Source organism: Salvia splendens, chromosome 15 (assembly GCF_004379255.2).
Source record: "Salvia splendens isolate huo1 chromosome 15, SspV2, whole genome shotgun sequence".
NCBI lineage: Eukaryota > Viridiplantae > Streptophyta > Magnoliopsida > Lamiales > Lamiaceae > Salvia > Salvia splendens.
This window is the reverse complement of record NC_056046.1, coordinates 18358218-18382771: the sequence shown is the minus strand read 5'-3', so window position 1 is coordinate 18382771 and position 24554 is coordinate 18358218. Positions and strand designations below refer to the sequence as shown.

Sequence of the window (24554 nt, the reverse complement as noted above, 5' to 3'; positions counted from 1 at the left end):
TGATTAATTAAGAGAGTTAATTATCCCACATTGAAAGTAACAAGCTTATTAAACAAGTACTCCCTCCGTCGCACTTAAAATGAAACATTTGGGAATCGGCATGAGATTTTATGTAGTGTTGTTTTGTGAGTTAATAAAGAGAGAGTAAAGTAAGAGAGATGAAAAAGTAGAGATAAAGGAAAACGTTTCATTTTTAATGGGACAGAGGAAGTATTTAATAAAAAGGATTATTACATGTAATAATTCTAGAGAACTAAGATGGGCTGTAGAGCCCACACGGGCATGCCGCCACCGTGTCCTTGGATCTTGGCAATTGGTCTTTGGACTGTTCTTTGGGCCTGGTCGTAGGGCTTGGGCCACGTCAGCGAGCCAAGCGGGATGATACCTCGTCAGTATGACGCGGTAAAGCCAACGTGGCTGACCACGTCGTGAACGAACCTAGACGCGCAGCGTGTCGCGATATGTCCGTCCAAGATCAGCCTCTCCAGCTCCGTAACGGTTTATAACGCTCGGCGGTTACTGACTCACAATGATGACAGTCATCATGACTGTTGACCCATGCAGTGGACTAAACCTATAAATAGGCTAGCCATCCCAAGCATTCCTACACATTCACAAAGCATTTTGCATCATAAGCTCTTTCCCTCTCTGCATTGTCTTTATGTCGAAGCTATGTCTTCTCCTCCATCTAGTTCGCCGGAGCTCTGCTGATAGCGGTGCTGCTTCACCAGACACGTAGCCGTTTTATCTTTGGGGACGAAACGCCAATCCAACAGCACTACCGGGGCGTATCTCGTCTTGCGGAAAGATGACTCATCGACTTGACTCGACTAAACCACTGTTCACGATTTATTTGTTTCGTTTTTCCATTGTAATTTCGTTCCAATTTTTCCATTTGTATTTCTTCTTTTGGGTTGTATTACGCCCAGCTTTTATGTCTTGTAATCCAAAAACCAACACAAAGGATAAAGGATCAGAACATGTCATATTTTGGGAAAAGTTTTTGTGTGATACTCTTCATATATATAGATATATAAGAAAAAGGAAAAAAAAAACAGAATAACGACAAGAGATACGACAAAGTGGTAACATTAGTAGTCAAAAAGCAAGTTATGCTAGGACATTTAATTAATTGTGTTGCAACTGACCAGTACTTACTGAAAATGAAACACCTATCCATAAAGCAAACGGATAAAACTAGGGATTAATTTACATGAGAGTTAATAATATTTACATATTGAATGTCTTATATATATATAACCCCAATTCTAATTGCTTAGCTAGCTAGCTAGCTACTAGTCCAAATTAGCCCTAATTACATATAATAGAGATTATCCCACTCCATTCCATTGTTCTGATCTGAATTGTAAAACACATTCTCTAATCCTTCCATTCCAAATTCCCCAAGAAAAGGTGGTGCTTCCATTGAGAAGGATGAACATGGACTGTTGCTTGAAAATCCATCTGACAACCTCTGTATTTCCTTCTCCGCTTCCTGGAGTTGTTCCTTCAGCTTCAGAAGCTGTACCATAATTATTTATAACAATTATTTTTAATTGTGAATAGATGAAAATGCACATTAGATATTGAAACGTAATATTGGGAACTTTACTTATAGTAGTAGTAGATTCCATTTTAAATAAGAAGAATATAATCTGATAATTAGTTGAGGTGGGGGTGGATCCTGAACGTACACGTGGCAGGGAGAGGCATGTGCAGCATCATCAAACCGACCCACGGCTTAGCATTATCCACCTTAAACTACTTGGTACGGACATTTGCTAACCCTACAAATCTTTGGTATTTCAATGCTACTTTACTACTCCCCATCTATGATTAAATGTCTCATATTTGACATGGACGAATTTTAAGAAATTGTTTGACTTTATGTAATAAAGTGAGTAAAAAAGTTAATGGAATATGAAGTCTACTTCTATATATTAATTTTATAATAAAATATGAGTATAATGAGTTAGTGAAATGTGAGATCTAATTAGCAAAAATAATAAAAGTGAAATAAGATATTTATTGACTAACGGACGGAAAAGAGAAAATGAGACATTTAGTGGCATACGGAGGGCGTAAAAAATAAAATGCCAAATGATTTTTCAAGGCTAGGGTGCATGCATCTTCCCATGCACCCAACTCTTCTTACTTTTTTGCTTTTATCTCACCCCCAAAATACACCTAGCCACACAAATTTGGCATCTTTTTAATCACTTCCTCGTACACATACATGAGCTGTCAGGCAGATAATAACTCAGAAATAAAATAGTGTAAGTGAACAACGGAGTTTAAGTGGCTGGATAAAATAGTGTAGTTAATTAGTTCCTACATACGTAAAAGAGTAAAATTTTACTTCATTTGTCAAGTATTACCAAAAATATACTAATAATTAGACAACGAAGTTCAGCTCAACTTTACTCTTGTTACATATTTTGATAAGAGGAAGCGTATTACCAATTGAGTTGTACCTCGTTGCGATCACAGTAATAGTAAAACGACATAGGATATTCTCGTACCTCGGTCTCAAGGCGGCATTTGTGAAGGACAGCGTTGTCGTGATCGGATTTAAGCTTCGAGTACTCCTCCTGGAGCTTGTTGCTCTTCCACCTGGCCCTCCTATTCTGGAACCACACGGCCACCTGGCGCGGGTAAAGCCCGAGCTCGGCGGCCAGCCTCTCCTTCCTCTCCGACTCCAGCTTCTGCTCGCTTCCAAAGCACTCCTCCAGCATCTTCACCTGCTCCTCACTCAACTTCCTCTTCCGCATCACCCCATCTCCCTCCCTGCCCCCCTCGCACCTTTTGTTCTTCCTCCTCCGCCTCCGCGTCTTTGGCTTCGACGCCGCCCCTGCACAAACATATACTCATATTATATAGAAATCAATACCTACAAAATAGTATATGTGCTTGATCTTGGAAACTCTCTTTTGGTGGCTTATGCTTTGGGCGTTTGTGCTCTCTCTGCTACTTCTTCTCTTTTTTTCTCTTGTTGGTGTTTCTGTGTTTGCTCTTTTGGGTAGATTTTTAGTTAGATTTTGTCTTGGCTGTTTTTTTTCCAGATGTTTTGGCTATCGTGTTTTAGCTCGCCACAGCTAGGCTTGTTGTGTTATCAGAACATACAAAATAGTATATTTTGGTAGGGGGGTGTTTATCTTCTATACATATATATGTGCATGAAAAATATTTTTGGGAAGTAAAAATAATAATTTTAGATTATGTAAATAAATTAAGTAAAAAAGAAAAGTAGTACTCGTAGTTAGTACACGTTTACTAACCGTGTTCAGGTACAAACTGGGTGTAAATAGCATCAGGATAGTACTGAGAAATGAGTGCCATTTGCTCATCGACTTCAGTGTTCATCCTTTCTCTCTCTACAACTGATGTTAAGATATGTTGGACTTTTGACTTGCAAATTTGGAGTAAAGAGGTAGGAAAAGATGAAGCTGCTGCTATCTTGGGAGGTCTTCGGGAATGAATGGGAACCCTTTATTTATAAAGTTGAACCAATTCAATTAGCCCCTTTGTTAGACAAGAAAATTACGAGAATGCCATGGTAGTTTTAATCTTGTCTATTAGATATAATTACTTTTATTTTTGTAGTAGTGGGGGATTTCTTTTCTGCACAACAACTAAAAAAGGTGTATAATGTAGTATTAAATAAAAAAATACTCTCTCTGTTCTCCATTAAGAATTTTATTTTGTCATTTTGTTCGTCCTCCATTAGGAATCTTGTTTCACTTTTATAATAAATTTTAAATGAACCTCACATTCAAGTAATTTATTCTACTCAAACTTTATTATAAAATTAATGGAGTACTATAGTAGGGCTCTTATTAGGGGACATCGAGAGTAATAAAGTAGTAGGAGAGAGGAAAAAGAATTAAGTAGGAGAGAGAAAATGTGTTACTACTCTTTACTAAAAAATGAAATGACTCTACTGCTATGAAACACCCAAAATAAAAAAAAATAACTCTACTACTATGGAACAGAGGAAGTAATAAGAAACTAAGTCCTTTCATTTTTTATTTTTATGTAGTGGAAAATATGAAATATTATCAACACATCGATATATTTATCATGAATTAGAGTACTATAGATGAGTGGCAAAAATATTTAAAATATTATGTCATTCAAGCATAATCTATATTTATAGTAAGTGGTTTGCATTTTATTACACGAGAATATGGGTTTATCCAATTAAAATATATATAAATCGAGAGCATTATCTCAGCACATATTGCACAGGTAAGAAGATATACACAAACATTACGAAATTCAATGATTAACATTTCAAAATTTAAAAATAAGATGATATGATATCAACATTATGGAATGAAATTAACCTTTGTAATTTGAAAACAAAATGTTGTAGAGAGAAGCAAGTTAGGTCTTTCACAAATTAGGAAAACGGATGCGGTGGCGTGGCTATACCCTTCTTGTATCTTGATTTGGTGAAACGTGACTCCATCAAAGGGGTTCATTGAAATTGAAAGCATCCATATCTTTATATTTATTTCATTTTACATTATTCTTGTTTATTACATATGATATGGTCTAAATATGCATGTAGTTATATATAGTCTCTTTGTGACAGTAAAAGAGTACCATCCAATCCAACTATCCAAGATATGTGCTCTCTCTCCTCTTTTTTATCTTTGGAACCATGTGATTTACTCATCATCATACCCTCACTCATCTTGACTTTTTTCATGTTTGGATCAGCTTCCACTTCTTGATGTAACCCATCCCTAATTATTGTGATTAAATCTCTCTTGTCACCCTTTATAAGTATGTTTTAAACATGCATGCAATTGGATAAAATATAAACAAAATCATTCTCAATCCCTAGATATTGGAGATTAATATTTCACATGTTCCTTGTTAATAGATTCATTTTTTTTCAGCACGGAGATTAAGAATAGTGTGTTAAGTAGATAATGAATAAAGTAAGAGAGGAAGACAAAATAAAGCAAGAGAAAGAGTTATTTTTTGCAAAAAATAAAAATGACTTAATTATCTTGGACCTTTCCAAAATAGAAAAATGACTCAATTAACATGAAATATATGGATGGAACAGATGGAATATTTAAATAATGCATCACTTTGTTGAATAAATTCGTAGTTTTAGATTCAAACTCCATTATAGTGAAAGTTTCATCTTCTAAATTCATCATGCTTTATAGTAGATGATTTGTATTGCATGTTGAGCATGATTAGTGTAAATGATTCTACAATAAAGTGTGTGAATGTATACAAAAATGTCAAACGTATTGTTGTTTTCTTTTCCTCCAACTAAGAATATTGCAAGAACCAAGGAAGGGCACTTGCAATTGGCTTTCCTGATTGGGTAATACGTATAAAATTGAGAAAGAGAGGAGGTTCTATTTTTTATTTTTTATTTTTTATTTTTTATTTTAATTTTGGTTTCTAATTTCTAATCAGCCAAGTTAGGTAGTGGGTATTGGGATCCCAAATGAGCACCTCGAAATGATTAATGAAATAGTAAAATTTGCCTCTGGATTAGGAGTAGCAACTTTGTTGTCCAATTAGGTGGTATTCTCCTCTTTCCATGCCTTCCACCTTCAGCTGCGCCCCTCTGACTCATCACCCTATCCTATCCCATCCCCTAATCTATCTTCATTCATACACAATTACAGTAATTTTTAGGAAATTAACAATACAAAACTATATTAGTAGTAGTAGTACTTGATTAATTGATAAAATAATAATACAATTTAATACTATTGGATTAGGGATTAGTAGCACGTCATGGTCAAAAATTTCAATGTAGGTCCATCATACTTGATTAGTTTAATATTGCACTATCCATTCATCTTCATGATCTTCAAAATTAAAAATGTTTTTCACTCTGTATTACTGTATCTCCAAAGTATTTTGTAATTTGGGATTAGGGTAATGGGCCCGAATTAAATATAGTTTAGGCATGATATATTTAGGAGAGTTGGGCTAATTGGGCCGAAGATCATTTTGTTACTAGGAAGAGTTAGTATAATAAATTATTTTGGAAAAATATTTAGGGTACAATTCATAATATTTGAGTGATGTTTTGAATATGGAAAACATGGGATGATTTCAATAATCGCTGAATTGCACAATAAATGTTATTATGTGCATGTATACGTAAATACTTGGTTTTATCTATGCTTAGATCATGAAAGAGTTCATTTGTATAATTTGATGTTTTTAGATATACTACTGAAAAGCATTTTTATCTCTCAACTCCGTTTCTTCTTCACTCACACAAAAATCAAGTATATATGGCGACGACAACCAAAATGAATGGTGTAATTGGTTAAATGTGAAGCTCACGTTCGATGGAAATAATATATCGTTTGAAGGTGCCACTTCAAATTCTGCCTAATTGGTGATGCCCCAAATTTATGATGAGATGTGCTCATGCGACACTTGAGCGCAATACAGTCCAAAGGAAACAAAAGAGAATTTTCGAAGCTTACATCGACACGAGTATACAAACTCGTTTACAAAAAATAACTAGTACTAGTACATCTTAAAGCACTCTGCTAGTACTGTAAACTCAAGAAATGTGTTAATAAAAATACATACTCCATGCTGAAGTACTTTTAAAAGATATGAATAAATTACCATATGAAAAAAAAATCACATGTCTGCTTAGAGCGTCCACTATAACGTGGACGCGGCTATAGCCGCGAGCGGGGCGGAAGCGGGGCGGAAGCGGGGCGGCTTATAGTGTGAAGGGTGTCCGCCGCGGGGGGTGGACGCGGCGGGTGGAGGGAGGGGCGGCGGACGCGGAATCGCCGGGTGCGGGGCGAGGACGCGGCGGGGGGCTATAGCCGCGCCTATAGGCGCGGCGCCTATAGTGGGGGAGGGAGGCCGCGGCGGCTGCTAAGAAAAAAGAAGAAAGTCTTATTCTTTTGGCTGACGATTTTGTTTATTTAGCATTTGACACTTTGTTTATAGTTTTAGACAATGTATTGGCACTTGTATCAAGATTTTATGTTCACTGTATGCTTCTCCAATCCTTTTGTGGATATCTACTAGAAAATCTATTGACTCATTGATAAAATTCTTCTCTCAGTAGTCAGCTTATGGTTGCTTGTTTTTTTAACAACAATCTTGTTTTTTAGTTTTATTCGTATAGTCGGCTTCTTCTAACTACGTATAGCCCGATAAATTTGTTCATAATTACTTGAAATATTATAAAATGAATGTTGATTATAAAATTTGGGGGCTATTGGAGGTGTCCACTATAGTGCCGGACACAAATATTTGGGGCTATGGACAAAAAATTGGGGCTATGGACAAAAAACTGGGGCGGGGCTATTGGGCGTGTCCACCTTATAGTGGACACCCTTACACTTTTAGGAACATGTTATGGCCTTTAAATACACCCCAAAACTGAAATCATTGATTTGAGCTAAGCAATAATTGTTTCAGGTACATTTTTTATAGATAATGATTTTTTTTTCATGTACAAAAGGTTTAGTTCAAATGTAAAACTGTCATGTGGAGTATCAAATCACTGCATAGTGCGAATGAAAAGCTGGTAAAAAGTTGACAAACTACAAAAGCAGAGACCATACACTAACATGAGTATTGTTTGGATATTATTGATGTTATGAGATATTTTTTGACACAATTTAGGACAGCTTAATTAGCCTTGATTTTAATAATAACTGAATTACTACTTCTTTGATGGTGTTCCGTTCCACTTTGGCTTGTTTTGATTTCACGTGATAACTTTATATTATACTTAACATTATAAATAAGTTTCCTAAATAACTGTGACAAAAGAGAAATGTCAACACCCATGCGGAAGGGATGAATTAATTATAAACAATGTAAATAATTAAATAAAATTTTCTCCAAAGTAGGCATTCCCAAAAATAAGTCTCATTCTAGTATATTCTATTATTAAAACAAGCTTCACTATCCACTATTATTTAATTACTTTTTATTTTTTATATATTTTATTAATTTCACGTTATATATAGTCTTACCGTATGAGTAAGGATAAAAATTGCAAACTCTATATATTGTACAAACTCCAAACTATAATTTAGACCGTTAGATTTCAGGATTTAACGTCAACCGATGATAAATAACGTTAACACAATGTCAATCAATTGACATTTTTTTATTAACACCATTTGTTATTTATTGGCATTATATCCTAGATTTTTACAATTTAAATCATAATTTAAAGTTGGTAGAATATTTATAGTTACTATTTGATTAATCCTTGGGTCAATTTTAGAGGAATTCTTCGAACTAAAAGTCAATTTTAGAGGTAGGGGTTAAGAGATTTAGAGGGTGACACGTGGAGGAAGTTAAGAAGGTCATTCAATCCAGCCCCTGTCCACGACTAAATTAACGACACGCACACATCATTTTTTATGTCAGAAGGGATTGGGTTCCATTGGTTACACCATTTTCTTTTTTCTTTCTCAGTTTGAGTTTGGAGATATTTATTTTTTTTCAAAGCAAACATTAGTTATTATAGTTTTCACTTTTTGACAGAGAAGAAAAGCATTACTAATATCAATCCTGACACATGCCTAGCTAGCTAAGCTACCTAAACTCGCATCGTACTGTGTCGAAATGGGCATGGCTGTCTCTACAACAAGGATTAGGCCATTAGCAATGGGCGTCATATGTTGCGACACATCATCAGTTTTATCCTCCTATACCCCACTTGCAATAGGGTGCCCTAAGACGCGCCCTATATGTTTTACTATTATTTTATTAATTAATTTAAACAAATATGTAATGCAAACTAATTAAAAAACACAACGATTAACTAAAAATCGGTGAAGATTGCTTTGATTAAACAAAAGTTACACGATTCAAATTGGCTAATCTACGCAATTCCCAACTTCTGGCGCAGCTCATCGATCAACCCCCGGAGATATTTGGCTCCAGCGGGGTCCGTACACTTCTTGAGGGTCTTGTGCGTCTGCAACAACGTCTTCGCCATCGAGGCTGTTGCCAACTGCTCATACACGGCGGCCGTCGGGTTCGGGGTTGGGAGCGGGACCGGGATCGGCAATGGGGCAGCGGCGGTCGAGGATGATGTCGCCACCGCCTTCCCCTTGGCCCTCGCAGCCTTGACGCCTATGGGACGCAGGGAGGACATCGGTGTGCCGAAACTCTCAATGTCCTCGTACGTCCGGTTGAGGTCCACTGGACGAGTTCCGCTTTCGCTGCTCGTGTAACCACCAGCTTCGGTGGTCTTCGTCCTCTTTGTCGCCCCGGTGTGCAGAATCCCGCCTTGGAACTTCTGCTTGTCCCTCAAGAGCACCCAGATGGCCTCGTGCTTGAACTCGCCGTACAGGGACCGGTACGACATCAGCGCACGTCGCTCAAGCTCTCGCCGCTCCCCTGCTCCCTCGCGCACTTCTCGTACTCCGACGAGAACAAGATGATTTGCTTCTTCACCTGGTCCCAGTGCTTGCGGAGCTGCTCCCGTTGGCGCTTGTATGCGCTCGGCGGCTTCGCCACATTGTAGCGCTCGGCGATGAGCTCCCAGTAAGCCACCTGCCTCTGGTTGTTTGCGAATATCGGGTCCTACGATATGTCCACCCAACACCTCGCCAATATGAAGGTTTCATCCGGCTGGTAGTTCATACGGCCGGGGGCGTACTCTTTACAATTTCTCGGAGGTGGCAACTTCTGCGTGCGGTGCCGGGTCCGCTTCTTTTTACCCGGGGTGGAAGGGGTGGCGGCGGCGCGGCAGGTAGGTTTGGAGACGGCTCCATGTCATCCAAACCGTACGATTCCGTATTAAATTCAGGATCGTACTGCGTGTTGGCGTCGAACGGTCGATATTCGCCCGGTTCTGTACCAGGCCAACACTCCTCCCCAAACATCGGACTCTTGGGACTTGAATCCATTTCGTAGTAATAATAAAAATGTGAGTTTCGAGAGTGAAATCGTGAAATGAAATGTTACAAATGAAGGTGAGGTAGGGGTATTTATACAAAAAATCGAAAACGCGTGCCATCGTCCGCGACCATCGTCCGTCGATCCCGCAATAGGGCGCCCGATGGCGCGGACGATGGCCTATCGTCCGCGCCATCGTCCTCCGAGCCCACAATGGAGCGGACGATGGTGCGGACGATAAGCCATCGTCCGCAACGTAGGGCGCGCCCTATGCATCGGCCACCCACAATGTGGGCATCGTCCGCGCCCGAGGACGATGGACGCCATCGGGCGCCCAGGTGGCCTTATTTCTATTTCAAGTTGCTTGGATAAGCTTAACACCATTGTTTATTGCGTGCTTAGATTAGATTTTCATGGATAAGGATAATCTTATTTACACTAACTTTTTCTGTTTTTGGGAATACATTTATAAATGTAAAACCAATGGATCACGAGGTGCTTTGATAATTGCAAAATTTGTTATTTTGAGATGCCCAAAAGATTTGGTCTACACATCATTATTTTACTTTCTTCCTCTATTATAAATTGTTCTTCAATAATATTGCAGTTCCACTAATTATGCATGGACGGATTCAGGCAATCGGAATTTTTGAATCCAAAATGGAGAATTGGAATCAATGGAATTCTACTGAAGAATATTGGACAAAATGGAGTAAATAGATTGTGATGCTTAGTAATAACGTGTCACCATTTTGTTCTACTCTGTTTTTACACAGCTTTATTTTGGATCCATTCAAATTTAAAAGGATTTTGTGTATATGATTGTTTCATAGGATTATTAAGTTTATAACACCATATTTCTTTCATATATTGAAACTTTAATAAAGGATTGTCAGTCTATTAAGTAGTTTTCGTATTAACATATACTCCACTCATTTCGCCTTATCTTAGTTGGGGTATTTTTTTTCTAACACAAAGATTAAGAAATGAATATTCATTTAGCCTTATCTTAATTGGGGTATTTCTTTAAAACAAAGAGAATAAGAAATGAATATTTAGAAGTTAAGTGGGTAAATAATTGATATAGGAAAACTATAAAATGTTGAATGGTCTGTCAGTTAAGTAATTCGTTTTACAAAATCATTGATTATTAGTAAAAATCGAGATTTTTGTAGTAGTATTAGATTAAGAACTAGTTAATTGGTTGATATTTATATATGGTTTTCCAAATAAACAAGGACAAAAGATATGTACCTTTTCAAAACGAGAAAAGTCACTGTTATATTGTAGAAATTGGGTAGGAACTATTCTAAGAGCATAACCTATAGATGTCAAGCCACATCAAATCCACCAACACATTTTCCTCGAAAAACCTTCGGTAATATCTGATTATTATACTTTTCTATACTTTCAACTTCAATTATTAATCTATCCTGCTGTCATAGTACTACTACCATTTTTTTAATATTTTATATTTACTTTTATATATGATTAAATAGACGTAATCAAATACAAACTCTAAATAAACTCCAAATTCCGTTAACACATTGTCAACATAACGTCAGCCCATTGTTAGATTTCAAGATTTTGATGTCAACACAACATAATCGATTGACAGCGTGTTAACAACAAATATTGAAATTTAACAATGTGTTGACAAAAATTTGGAATATACAATATATAGAGTTTGCAAATTATCACTATCCTATAATCACATATTATTATGAAAGTTGAAACTAACTCTTCATTACCCATAAAATTGGAAATTTGATGTTACCAATATCATTATATCATTTGTCGAACGCCATCATATGGTTAATATGGTCAATGCAAAAAATTTAAGCGGTTAATTATGTACAAATTAAAGCTAATCATTTTCTTTCTCGTGAAATATTCCAAATTTAAATTAATTTGTAGCATTTTTTACTAAATATAATTTAATTTTATGAAGAACCTAATGATACCTAATTGCATGTATTCATACTAAGAGGTTTATAATTTATACTACTGTCATCAAACAAATTATACAATCACCACACTAGGTAGCACACCAATTGTACAATGTTATCACATCAATTGCACAATGTCATCACGCTAATTGCACAATATCACCTCATTAGTTTCACAATCTCGTCACACTAACTGTCCAATATCATCACACTCGGTGTACATTATCATTATAACGGTTAAGAAATTTAATCATGAGAGAGAAATTAAACCATCTATAATTATCATGTAAATTTAACGTATGTAATTAAGATTTAATTAGAATCCTCATGAAATTACATTTATTCGATATACAATATGTTTCATAAAAAGATAATTTAAATCAATTAGTTAGATGGAATTTAGAATGTTGAGTTATTTTAGAAGAGAGAAAATTGATTTCTATTATGATTGATATTTCATACAAGGAAAAAAGGAATTATCAAAACTAATTTTGCATTATGATGATTAAAATTTTTACCTTGTCATCTAAAATGTGAGACATCATTCAATGGCCCACATTTGAAGTGTGTTTGCACAAGTCAATTGGTGTTATGATCTTATAAAATGCATGTGAAAGTGAGTGGACATGTTAGTTCCACCTCGGCTCAAAACTCCCTAAAAACTGAAGGCATGGTAGGTATTTAAAAATAGAGTGATGTTAAATGGCCATAATGTGGCCGGCCATAAAGAGTTAATTTAATCCATTTACATGTATAAAAAAATTAGAATTATCGATATAAACTTATATGTGTGTGAATGGACTTGTGAGTTGATACTTATCTTTGAATTCCATTACGTAAAACACATTAATATCACGAATTAGTGTATACGTTGAAAAACAATCAAGAAATGACAGTAGTAATAAGTTGAACAAAAACTACGAAAGTGCAACACTAACATGTTGAGCAACAAATAATGAAGATGATATAAAAGTAAAATCAAGTTGTATTAAACAAAAAATTTAAAAAAAATCAATTTTTTATGTTATTTAACTAATTTATGGCCGGCCATAATGTGGCCGCATAGCTTTATTCTTAAAAATAATATTAAATCATAAAATTATTTTACTTTTTCATTTATAATATTTGTATAAAAAATGATTTTTTATGATTTTCAAACATCATTGTTTCATGACAAAAAAAAAATAAAATAGAAAAAAAAATCCTTATTCGATGCAGGTGGGCCCCTCCTCATATTTTTTACCACATGCTATTTTTTTTATTATAAATTTTATTTCTTTTAATCTCTCACTAATGTCTCTCCTCAAGTTCTTAAAATTCCTTCATATATAAATTTGCTCATTTTCCTATAAATTCCTAGTTGTGCGCCCCTGATTCAATGCAACAATATAATCAATGGCAAAGCTAGAAATTTGTTGGTGAGGGATCCAAATTCCTGTTAATATATGTAGGGGCATTTTAATTTGTTGTCATTGACATAAGGAAAAGGGGCCTGACATGATCGATAGAAACGAGATATACATTTGATGGCTATCAGTAAAAGCAACATCAGTGTTTTGTTAACAAATGAATTGAAAAAATTAATACTTATATTTTAAAAACAAAGTCAGAGTTTCTAAATAAATTTACTAATATTATATTATACTATATTTATATATTTACGTAGCTAGATAGTTTTTTTCTTTATTCTTAAATTGCACTCATAACCTACAAAATGAAATTAAATATAAACGGTAAATAAATTAATTAAAGAATAAGTTTTGGAAGAGCTTTAAAATTAAAATTTTATATCACGTATACATATATTAGTGTATTTCAAAGATAATTATGGTCTTATAATTAGTTTTTAAATATATTTATGAAATCAACAAAATAAAAATAAAAATCAATAAATAAGTACTCGTGAATTAACAAAAATAAATAAAAAAACAACTAAATCTCTCTTAGGCACAAAGAATGAATCGCATACTAGACGTCTAGACGTCTAGTAGAAGTGACAGAGGTGGAGACTGGAGACCATTTGCCCTACATAGGATGCATGCTATTCTTAAGTAAGTTTGTTTAAATATTATCTCCATCTCATAAAATTATGAATTTTAGGTACGGCACAAATTTTAATACCAAATTGGTAAAATATAAAATAAATAGAAATAAAAAGTGATTAAAGTACCTCATTTTCTAAGCAGCTAATTACTATTAGCATGTCCCAAATTAAGTGAGTCATTCAACAAATAATCAAAACAAATATCTTAATGCCAATACTCACTATATATATTCTAGTTTCATAGGGTTTTAAAACTCAGCAGATCTCTTAATATTCACTTGGAAATAAATCTAATAAATATTGTTACATGTAGGTAGTACCCCATAAACTCTCATTTTAATGTAAAATGTATACGTCATTGTATCTAGACATACTAAAATCAAATGTGTATTCGACCAATTAACACATAGACACATACACATATATAAACGTGCATGATTTCATTAGTCATCAAATGCAAACTTTTCTATTGGAAGACAACCCCTACTTCACTACGACTATCAGAATAGGTTAATTAATTAATTAATTAAAACATCAAGTAAAATAAAAACACAAGGAACCAATTAAGCCACGTACATCAAGATTAGTCTCCACAACCCGAAGCAGGCAATCTCTGCACACTATATTTAATATTTTCTCTAAATAAAAAGAATCTAACGCTGTCTTAATTTAGTAATTATTGCATTCTTCCAATGGGAAGTTGGTAAGTGGCACGCCAACCTCCCTTCCTTTCATGCCATCCCTTACTTAATTGTTATATACCATATAGTTTTGTGTTTTTATTTTATAGTAATGCTTAGAAAAGAGAAGAAACAAAGCTAGCTGTCTATCTATTCTCTTCTAAAAGGTTCTACCATATTTTATGTGCACATGGTTTGCACTCACTTACTAAATCAGGTGAATAATATTTGTAGAATAGATGTACGTGTTGTTGAATGAGAATGGCCATCTGTATGAAAGCCTCAGGTGTCATACATAGATCCGAAGATAATGGGGTGCAAATTGGGAGCTTTCTCAAGTTTCTATGAAGGCTATATATATATATATATATATATAAACATACACACACATGAATTAATCCATGGCTAATGGTGGTCCATCTATGTGTCGGACTGTCTCTAAGTTGTATAGATATATCTTACACAATCTACACCAACTAAATAAATCATGTCTTTATCTCCAACTCTAGATAAACACGTTATGCCTAATTGAAGTAGACCATGCATGCATATTTCACTTCTCGCACTCGCTACGCCACGTTTCGGTAACTTCCATCAGTCTTCTGATTTTGCCTCGATTTTTTTATTAATTTAAATACACGAACGTACTGTTCTTTTGATTTTCTCCACAGTCAGTAATTTATGTTGGCAATGAAATAAAAATAACTATAACAGTATCTCACATCGATAATTGGAACCATTGTATAAGTTTAACAGGTTACTTCTCCTATCACTGATTGATTTTAGGATGGAACCGTATAATTTCAATCAATTATAACTTGCTTGCATATGGCATATTATGTGGTGGTATATATATATAATAGATTTCAGGGGTATCTCTCCTTGTGCTGCCCATATCTGTTTATTAGGTGTAGTACTCTTTTTCGTCTGTTATTATTTGGACAATTGGGCTTTTATCTTGTTTAGCCCATTTGCCAAAGAAATAAATAGGTATGTGAAGAATTGGAGATATTGCGTTTTGTTTTTAAAATAATTTCATTTTTTCATTTTCTCCCTTCCATCGCATTATTTTTTAATATGACCTCTAATTCCACGAATGAAATTAATGAATTTAACATAATACAATGTGACATCATTTTGATTAATATCTAATAGTGTCATGTAAGTCATCAACCATGTCATTGATTAGATAGTATAAACAGATTTTAAAGTTGGTATAGAAAAGTAGAATTTGCCAAAAATTTGGTGGCATAAAGCCTTGTTTCATATTTGGTGGCATAAAGTCATGTAGGTAAGTCATCAACCTTGTTTCATAAGCCCCCAATTTAACATAAAAATTTGATCAGAAAAGTAGAATTTACAGACAAATAAACCTTGTTTCAAATGCAAGCAGGTAAGTACCAAAGATACAGATCCAAAGCCCCCAATTCAATTATACAATGGACGCATCATTTTGAAGCATACATAAGTACAAAAACCGATAAGCTACACTAATTGAACTTATCATTTATATTTGGTGGCATAAAGCCTTTATCTACCATATCTGATCCTCCCTTGTGAAGTTGCATAAACTGCATTGCTGCAGTTGGTGGAGGCCGAAAAGGCCACGGCACAACACCAGCAGCTAAAGCAGGTGGAGAAGGAAACTGAACATGTCTCAGGGAGCTAGAAGCAGCCGTTGCATCTGTATCTAATCTTTTATCCTCCCCAATATTGCATTGTAAATCAATTTCCATATTTTGAGTCGAATCGGGTCTCTGAGTAGAAGAAATTCCAACAGGAACCTGGGGCTTCCAGAATGGTGTCCCAAGCATTGTTTGGTTGTAGGCTCTGTGGAAACTCTCTTTGCTTTCAGAAGCAGCACTCTCTTTGCCTTTGGTCTGAAGGGATGTGCCTAACGTTTCAGTGGGTTTTGTATGCCTGCTCTCGGTGTGCTTTTCAAGGGGAGTTCCTTCAACTAGATCACCTCTAGATGATGATAAGCGCCCAGAGGAAATAGTGGCAGTTGGAAATGCTTTCTCTGGAGGAACAACAGGATTGTAATTTGATGGGAGAAGATCGTCCCAGTTCTCCAATAGCTCTTTGTATACTTTCCGCAAAGTGACTTCTGTAAGACCCGTCACCTTGCAGATTTCAGCTTGTGTCTTGCGCTTATCTTCCAGCTGACATGCCAAATAGATAGCAGCTGCAGATATGCTTATTGGATTTCTGCGTGTGCAGAAGCACTTGTTGATCACAACCTCACCAATGTGTGTTGCCAGCTCCTTTAATGTTCAAGAGCAACAATTATGCGAAAATATATACGGCAATATGGGCATTATCAACTACAAAAAATTAAGCCCACAGAGATACAATCATACTAATGTGGAGAAAAAGATCGTTAAATCAAAGGAAATGAAGCATGAACCTCTAAACAACAATTGTCTAGATAATTAATGCTTACGAATGTGGAGAAAAAGATAGTTAAATCAAAGCAAATGGAGCACCGAAATCCCTCTTTTCTTTTCCTTTCCTTTCGATGTATACGAAACAAGCTTGGACAGTACTTAATGACAGCACACTTTGCTGTCAAGCAACTGAGAGTAGTTCCAATACAAAAACTGTATGAAATCTTATGAGCATGCACAAAGTAGCTTCAATCAAACAAAGTATAAGGAATCTTTAAGAAACAGATTAAAACAAGTACCTGAGGAAATCTTATGGGCATGCACAACTTAGCTTCAATCAGACAAAATATAAGGAATCTTTAAGAAACAGATTAAAACAAGTACCTGAGCAGACTTGTTGAGCTGGAGAAGTGTACAAAACCTCGGCATGTGTACAGATATTGAATTGCTATTAATAGGTTGACTCAGTTGTAGAGCTTCTCCAAGTATCTTGATGTACTTCCCTATCTCTTTCTGCGGTAGATTTGCAGCGGTCGATATTTCCTTGAAATGAATTCAAGACAACAACTTAGAAACCTGAGGGATACAACAAAATAAAACGCCTGCTTGTTTACAGTGATCTAAGACACTCTCCAGCTCGTTTTCCCAAATATTAACAAATTTAGGAGCTAACACGAGACAATCTACTTTTCTTGGCTCCAATGAGCGGAGAAGTCAAACAGTCAATGGGGTCTTTGGACTGGTTCCGAATATGATTGACCAATCACACCAAGCCATGTGTCCATTTGTAATGGTCACTTTCTATCTATGTGATCAATGTATGTATCTAGATTACCCTTTAGCATGTAGTCTCTTTTAAGACGAAGGAAGTTTTATAATTTGTGTTCATGAGTTGCAGGTGTTTCCCATTCTCAGAGGTGTGTTTCTTTATTAGTTACAACAAGAATCCATTCTCTATAATACTGTAAATAAGGCAAGTTCAGCAACAAACAAATTTGAGATTATGGTTGTTTTTATATCCATTCCACTTTTTTTTATCTTTTACCGTGCAAAACTCCCAAAACAAGAATCCATTATCTACAACTATAGTTTAAATAAGAGAAGTTCAGCATCAAATAGACAAGTTCTATATGTTTGTTTTCATTTCTATTCCACTAATTCAATTTTCCACTATGCAAAATCCCCCAAAACAAAGCTTGTTTAACGCATCTCCAATGTCTACTAGCACTTTCCACAACTCTATATTATCTATAACAATCAAATATCACCATTGTCCTAGGTTTTACAAAATAAAAAAAAATGCATAAACCTCAAAACAAAAATTGAAATTCCACAATTACAATAATTGCAAAGACGAACAACAGAATCCGATTACCTGCAAGGTCCTCGGCTCCTGAGCTTCTCGGATGGCCTGCACGAGCGCGGCAGTGGCGAGCGCCTCAACGCTACGGTTCCTCAAACAAGTGGCGGAGGAGCAATCCCTAAATAGCTGAAAGGCGTGGTCCGATATATCACAATCCAATCCGAGAATGGAAGCCACATCGATAATCTGCAAATAAGCCCTAAGATTATCAACAACAACGGAGGGGCCCGAAGCGGTCCCCTGCGATGTCGTTTCGAGGACCCGCTCAAGCTCGGCGAGGTGGCCGGCGAAGGAGAGGGAGGAGTGGGCGAAGACAGGGTAGGGCTCGAGGGACCAGGTAGAGAAGGCGGTGATGAAGCCGGTGGGCTCGAAGGGGTCTTCGTCGTCGGAGGGGGTTTTGGGGAGGGGGAGGTCCGAAGTGACTAGGCAGAGAGGGGTGTCGTGAGCGCGGAGGTGGAAGAGGTGCTGCGGCTGAGTCTGGCGCTCATCCACCACGCGGCCGCACGAGGCGCACTCAGTTATGCTCCGGCCCGAGCTGCTGGTGGCGCACCGCCCCTGCCCGGAGGAACAGTAAGGGCAACGCATTTGGGATAGGCTAATAATAATTGAAGCTTATTTTTCAAATTTGATGTTGTGGTTTAAGCATTTTCATCTTACTACTTCTAGTCACGCGAAGTAGATCTTCTGCTTCAACATTCCTAACACATTCCTACTCCACATTCACACTCACATTAACAAAACTATTATTAACAACCGAGCTATGCAGTGAACATAATAGTTTCAAATAATGAATATAAAATATAATAAATATATAAAAAATAAGAATTGAAAGAAATATGGAGATTTAAAAAAACAGAAATGTACTTATCTTGTCTCACTTAAAATGAAGAATTTACTATTCCCCAGTGAATGAAACATTTATGCAATTTTAATTTATAATCTAAACGAAGTAAAAACAATAAAATTAATGACAAAAATAAGATGTGTGACTAATGATCAAAGAGTATGAATTAATTAGAATAAGATATACAAAAAAAAATATGTGTGAGTAAAGATGTTTATTTAAAGTGTTATGCAAGTCATTAATTCAAATAAAAGGTAAATTAATATATAAATTTAATAGCTTAATTTATAAAAAATTTATTTGAAAAAAATATATGGAATATTAAACATATCCACATTAAATATATGAATAATTTAAATCATATAAATTTAAAACTTCTTCGAGAAGTCAAGTTAGAAAATTTGTATGATCCAATAATCACATTTTAGTTGACTGTTTATTTCTTTCTTTTAATTTCAGACCATAGCATAACTTGATATACATTTCCAAAGACTAAATGAATATTTTATATTGGAAAGAATAAATTTCTTACTTCCCGCTACATATACGTATAAAAAGTAAATTACTACTATCACTTAAAAAAACGATAATATTTTATGCATCTTGTTTGTTTTGAATAATGTGAGAATTTACACTACTCTTTATATTAAAAAGTATTGCAATAAATGATTAAATCTCAATTTTAACCTAAATAAATGGAAGGCAAACTAAACTCTCTAGCACAATTCCGATTTAACTCAAGTATAAGGCTAATTAATATATAAATTTAATAACTTAATTATAAAAAAATTTAATGGTAGTGCACTATTTAAATGTGTTTTAACACTTCTTTAAGAAGTTAGCATTTTATTGAGCTATTATTTGTCCAATTGTTTTTGCCTTAAAAAATTATTTTTGAATAAAAGACACCTCATCTTTCCATTTTCCCTACAAAAAAAAGTATAAAGAACTTTTCATCAAACTTGCACTTTAGATTATTATAGATTTGATCATATCAAAACTAATCATTTTCTTAATAAATTTAAAATTAGTCTTTTACTTGTTTCGTAACTACACGTGTTAGGATTTACTTGTTAGGATCATATCAAAACTAATCATGTTTTTATAAAATTAGAGTTTCTGTGTGGTTACTCATAAGTTCAGTTATTCTTGTAGTACAGTTTTTTTGGTCTATAATTAAATACAGTCAACTGACCAAATTAATGAGTTAATTATCAATCTAATCAATATATTAACCTGATTAATTTAATATTAAAATTTATAAAATATTTTTCTTATTTAGAAAATCCACTGCAATCGTCCACCATATCTCCTTGTTCGTGTTTTCAACCATCCAAGTACTTTTATGCTCCTTTGTTCATGTCCTTAATATGTTCCATTGCTTTCTCGAAGCTGTTTATATTATTCGATCTTGCTGCCTTCTAAAATCTTATTTTTTTAATTTATTGTCAAGATTTGGAATTAAAATATAACATAGAAAGGATTTATTTAGAAAATAGAAAGGATATTATTATAATTTAATTCCAAATCTAAATAATTTTTAGTATTAAATACTTCATATGTCCCACTTTAGGAGTCACATTTGAGTTCGGCACATGTTTTAAGAAATGTAAAAGAAAATTGGTGAAAAAAATAGTGGAATATGAGTTCTACTTTTATATAGTATTAGTTTTATACTCCGGTTGTCCCATAATAAATGTCATATTTTGTCATTTCGGTCTGTTCCACAATAAGAGTCACATTTCACTTTTATCATAAATGATATGTAGGCCTACATTCTACTAACCCACTTCACTCACATTCTATTATAAAATTAATATAAAAATGCGGACCATATATTCCACAAACTTTTCCAACTCACTATTTGTTACATTTCTTAAAATCCATGCACACACCAAATGTGACTTCTATTGTGGGACGAAGGTAGTAATAAAATGTGAGTGCAAAAAAATTAGTAGAATATGAGGCCTATTACCATTTATTGAACATTTTAATGGAAAGTCCTAAAGTGGGACACATAAATATAATCAATAAAGACTCTTAAAGTCGGACGAAGGGAATATTAAATTTATAATTAGAGACTATGATATCAAAGGACGCCTAAAATGATAATTATGAGGCAAAAGTTATTTGGTAATCCAATCAAAATTTATTTCTTATCTTAACAGCTCCCTCATCTCACTTTAATCTTTTTTATTTCCACTATTAAATACAGTGAATGCAAAATATTGTGGAACAGAAAATCTTAATAACAACCCATATAGAAGTCCAGCCATATAATTGAAAACAAATTTCCTATAAGTTTTCAATTTATAGGTGGTAGGTGGTAACTTTGTAAGTATAGGAAAATGAAAACTATTCAACTTAAACAAAGGCGAGAAAGCCTATAAAAATCGATCTGATGGGCCGGCCCAATAGGATGTTTGGGTTTCCGACGATATACAGCCATGCACAGCACAGCACAGCGAAGCAAAAGACAACCTCTCCGCGTGGCATGGATTTCTCTCATGCAGAAGCCACGTATCCCCACCCTCTCTCTCTCTCTCTCTCTCTCTCATCCTACCTCCAAACAAAACCTCAACTCCATTCAATCAAGTTCAACCCTTACCCATGCCAAGAGACTTTTTCACTTCTTCAAAAATGAGACCCATTTTGATAGTAACATTTTGTGTGTGGTGTGTGATTGCCATCACTTGTAATGGTAATGAATATGAAGAAGAAGGGTTTGTGGTTAGAAGGGAAAATAGGAGGGTTTTGGTTTCCACCGAGAATGGGGAGATTGTAGCTGCTCGTGTGGGCTCTTCCTTTCTTGTTCATTTCTTCACTATGGATCCCAATTCACTCTTCCTTCCTGTTATCCTCCATTCCGATATGGCCTTCTATGTCCACACAGGTATACTATAATGTATCAAACCAATATTTTTATTTTATTTAGTTGAAAATCAAATCAAATCAAATCAAATTAAAATGTTGTTAATTAGGGAGTGGGAAGTTATTCTGGACGGAGGAAAGTGAGGTTAAAAGGGCGGATTTAAGGAGCGGAGATGTTTACAGACTTAAAGCCGGAGCTGTTTTCTTCATTGAGAGCAATTTGGAGACGGAGACTCAGCGCCGCAAGCTTAGGATTCATTCCATCTTCCCCAATTCAAACATACATGATATGCATGTATAATAATAATATCTATACTCATTCTTTTATTTTATTAAGTAAGTACTATTTATGTAAAATGTTTTGGAATTATGTAGGAGCCGCCAAGTGAGCCTTACTCGAGCATCCGCGATATGGTTCTTGGCTTCGACAAGAAAGTGTTGCAAGCAGCTTTCAAGGTGGATTTCTCTTTACTTATCTAAAATGGAGTATATATTTTTACCATAATAGTATAAAATCAGAAAATAAATTGAGATTTCTATAACATTTTATTTCATATGCTCACTCCCTACGTCGCGTTAACATTATTTTACTTGTATTTACAATTTCATGATGATTGAAATAGTCTATTTTAACAAAAAGAACTAGAATTAAAATATATTTTTCAACTTTAGCTAATTGGATTATTTATATATTGATTAAGAAAATGAGTATTTTTCACCATTGTCAATATTATTTTGTTGATAAGCACGACTAGATGTGTATAAACCTTTGATTCTAAGGTACGCGATGAAGCAATAGAAGAGTTATTGAGAGGAATGAAGCCGCCGGCAATAATCCATGGAGTTTCCAAAAGTGAGAAAAGGACACGGGAGATGGAGCGAAAATTCCTAGGAAGCCTTCTCGGTAGCGACATATTCGAGTTGAGCAAGAGAATGGGAAAGTCGAGTACAAAATTGTTCAATCTCTTCAAAGAGGATAAAGATTTCCAGAATAGCAACGGCTGGAGCACCACAGTGACAGGGAAGAAGCTCTCTGCATTGAAGGGCACCAACATTGGTCTATTCATGGTGAACTTGACAGCGGTAACTCACCTTACTGTGTCCACCACCATCGGTATCGTTGTTTATGTATGTTACTGACCTTAATCTTGGGGTGATGATGGCAGGGATCCATGATGGGGCCGCACTGGAATCCTGTGGCGACTGAGGTTTCCGTGGTCGTGCAAGGGCGGGGAATGGTTCGTGTAGTATGTCCGAGTGTTTTGAATGGGAAGGGATGCAGTGAGATGAGGTTCGAGGTTGAAGAAGGTGACATCTTTGTCGTGCCAAGGTTTTACCCAATGGCTCAGATGGCTTTCAACAACGAGACGTTCGTGTTCATGGGATTTAGTAGCTCTGCGAAGAAGAATCATCCTCAGTTTTTGGCAGGGCAGGCATCAGTGCTACGGACCTTGAGTAAGGATGTGTTGGCGACGTCGTTTAATGTGGAGAATATGACAATGGATCAGCTGTTGGATTCGCAACAGGAGTCGGTCATCTTGGGGTGTGTTTCTTGTGCTGAGGAGGAGTTGAGGATATTGGAGGAGGAGAAAGAGAAAGAAAGAGAGAGGGAGGAAGGGGAGAGGAAGAGGGAAGAAGAGGAAGCCAGAGAGAGGGAGGAAGAGGAGGCGAGGGAGAAGGAGGAAGAGAGGCGGAGAAAGGAAGAGGAAGAGGAAGAGAGAGAGAGGGAAGAAGAGGAGGCTAAAAGGCAGGAAGAAGAGAGGAAAAGACGGGAAGAGGAAGAGGAAGAGGCAGCGAGGAGGGAGGAAGAAGAACAGAGAAGGCGGGAGGAAGAAGAGGAGGCTAAGAGGCAGGAAGAAAAGAGGAAAAGACGGGAAAAGGAGGAGGAAGAGGCTGCGGCAAGGAGGGAGGAAGAAGAACGTAAAAGGCGGGAAGAAGAAGAGGAGGCTAAGAGGCAGGAAGAGGAGAGGAAGAGACGGGAAGAGGAGGAAGAGGAAACAGCGAGGAGGGAGGAGGAAGAACGAGAAAGGCAGGAAGAAAAAGAGGAGGCTAGAAGGCAGGAAGAAGAGAGGAAGAGACGGGAAGAGGAGGAGGAAGAGGCAGCGGCAAGGAGGGAAGAAGAAGAACGTAAAAGGCGTGAAGAAGAAGAGGAGGCTAAGAGGCAGGAAGAGGAGAGGCAAAGGGAGGAAGAGGAGGAAATGGCTAGGAGAGAGGAAGAGGATGAAGAAAGGAGGAGACAACGAGCGGCAGCTAAGAGAGAGGAAGAAGAGAGGCGAAGGGAGGAGGAGGCAGAGATAGCAAGGAGGGAGGAAGAAGAGAGACAAAGACGGGAAGAAGAAAGGGGAAGGGAAGAGAAGCAAAGGCGAAGGGAGGAAGAGGAGGAACGCGAACGTGAAGAGCAATGGAGCGAAGAAGAAGAGGCAGCGGAGGAGGAGAGGAGAAGGGAAGAAGCTGAACGAAGAGAAGAAGAGAGAAGAAAGGAGAAAGAGGAATGAGAAGAGCAAGGGAGAGGCCCATGAACATGAAAATCA

At 36.0% G+C, this 24554-nt stretch overlaps 3 protein-coding genes across 3 annotated transcripts; 1 reads left to right on the top strand and 2 right to left on the bottom strand.

Annotated features, from left to right (window-relative positions):
- Positions 1–1154: 1154 nt before the first annotated feature.
- Positions 1155–3483, bottom strand: LOC121767301 (homeobox-leucine zipper protein ATHB-40-like). Its single transcript, XM_042163544.1, has 3 exons — positions 3279–3483; positions 2523–2851; positions 1155–1522 (listed from the first exon to the last, which is right to left on the bottom strand). Exons 1-3 carry the CDS (start codon positions 3361–3363, stop codon positions 1316–1318), a joined length of 621 nt encoding a protein of 206 aa, XP_042019478.1. The 5' UTR covers positions 3364–3483; the 3' UTR covers positions 1155–1315.
- A 12431-nt stretch (positions 3484–15914) lies between these two features.
- Positions 15915–18956, bottom strand: LOC121769070 (plant-specific TFIIB-related protein 1-like). The gene is made up of 3 exons (XM_042165747.1): positions 18321–18956; positions 17330–17488; positions 15915–16822 (listed from the first exon to the last, which is right to left on the bottom strand). Exons 1-3 carry the CDS (start codon positions 18891–18893, stop codon positions 16049–16051), a joined length of 1506 nt encoding a protein of 501 aa, XP_042021681.1. The 5' UTR covers positions 18894–18956; the 3' UTR covers positions 15915–16048.
- Positions 18957–21762: 2806 nt separating this feature from the next.
- Positions 21763–24518, top strand: LOC121766810 (vicilin-like seed storage protein At2g18540). Its single transcript, XM_042163049.1, has 5 exons — positions 21763–22045; positions 22134–22318; positions 22399–22479; positions 22804–23106; positions 23190–24518. Exons 1-5 carry the CDS (start codon positions 21763–21765, stop codon positions 24516–24518), a joined length of 2181 nt encoding a protein of 726 aa, XP_042018983.1.
- Positions 24519–24554: the final 36 nt, after the last annotated feature.

Excerpts from the sequence above, each read along its gene's own strand:
- LOC121769070 (XM_042165747.1), bottom strand. The coding sequence starts at position 18,893 with ATGCGTTGCCCTTACTGTTCCTCCGGGCAGGGGCGGTGCGCCACCAGC. Across the intron at positions 17,489-18,320 it reads AGGAGCCGAGGACCTTGCAG|GAAATATCGACCGCTGCAAA; the intron begins GTAATCGGATTC and ends ATTCATTTCAAG. Across the intron at positions 16,823-17,329 it reads AGCTCAACAAGTCTGCTCAG|GAGCTGGCAACACACATTGG; the intron begins GTACTTGTTTTA and ends TGAACATTAAAG.
- LOC121767301 (XM_042163544.1), bottom strand. The coding sequence starts at position 3,363 with ATGAACACTGAAGTCGATGAGCAAATGGCACTCATTTCTCAGTACTAT. Across the intron at positions 2,852-3,278 it reads CCAGTTTGTACCTGAACACG|GGGCGGCGTCGAAGCCAAAG; the intron begins GTTAGTAAACGT and ends ATGTTTGTGCAG. Across the intron at positions 1,523-2,522 it reads AATGCCGCCTTGAGACCGAG|CTTCTGAAGCTGAAGGAACA; the intron begins GTACGAGAATAT and ends ATTATGGTACAG.
- LOC121766810 (XM_042163049.1), top strand. The coding sequence starts at position 21,763 with ATGCCAAGAGACTTTTTCACTTCTTCAAAAATGAGACCCATTTTGATA. Across the intron at positions 22,046-22,133 it reads GGCCTTCTATGTCCACACAG|GGAGTGGGAAGTTATTCTGG; the intron begins GTATACTATAAT and ends GTTGTTAATTAG. Across the intron at positions 22,319-22,398 it reads CAAACATACATGATATGCAT|GAGCCGCCAAGTGAGCCTTA; the intron begins GTATAATAATAA and ends GGAATTATGTAG.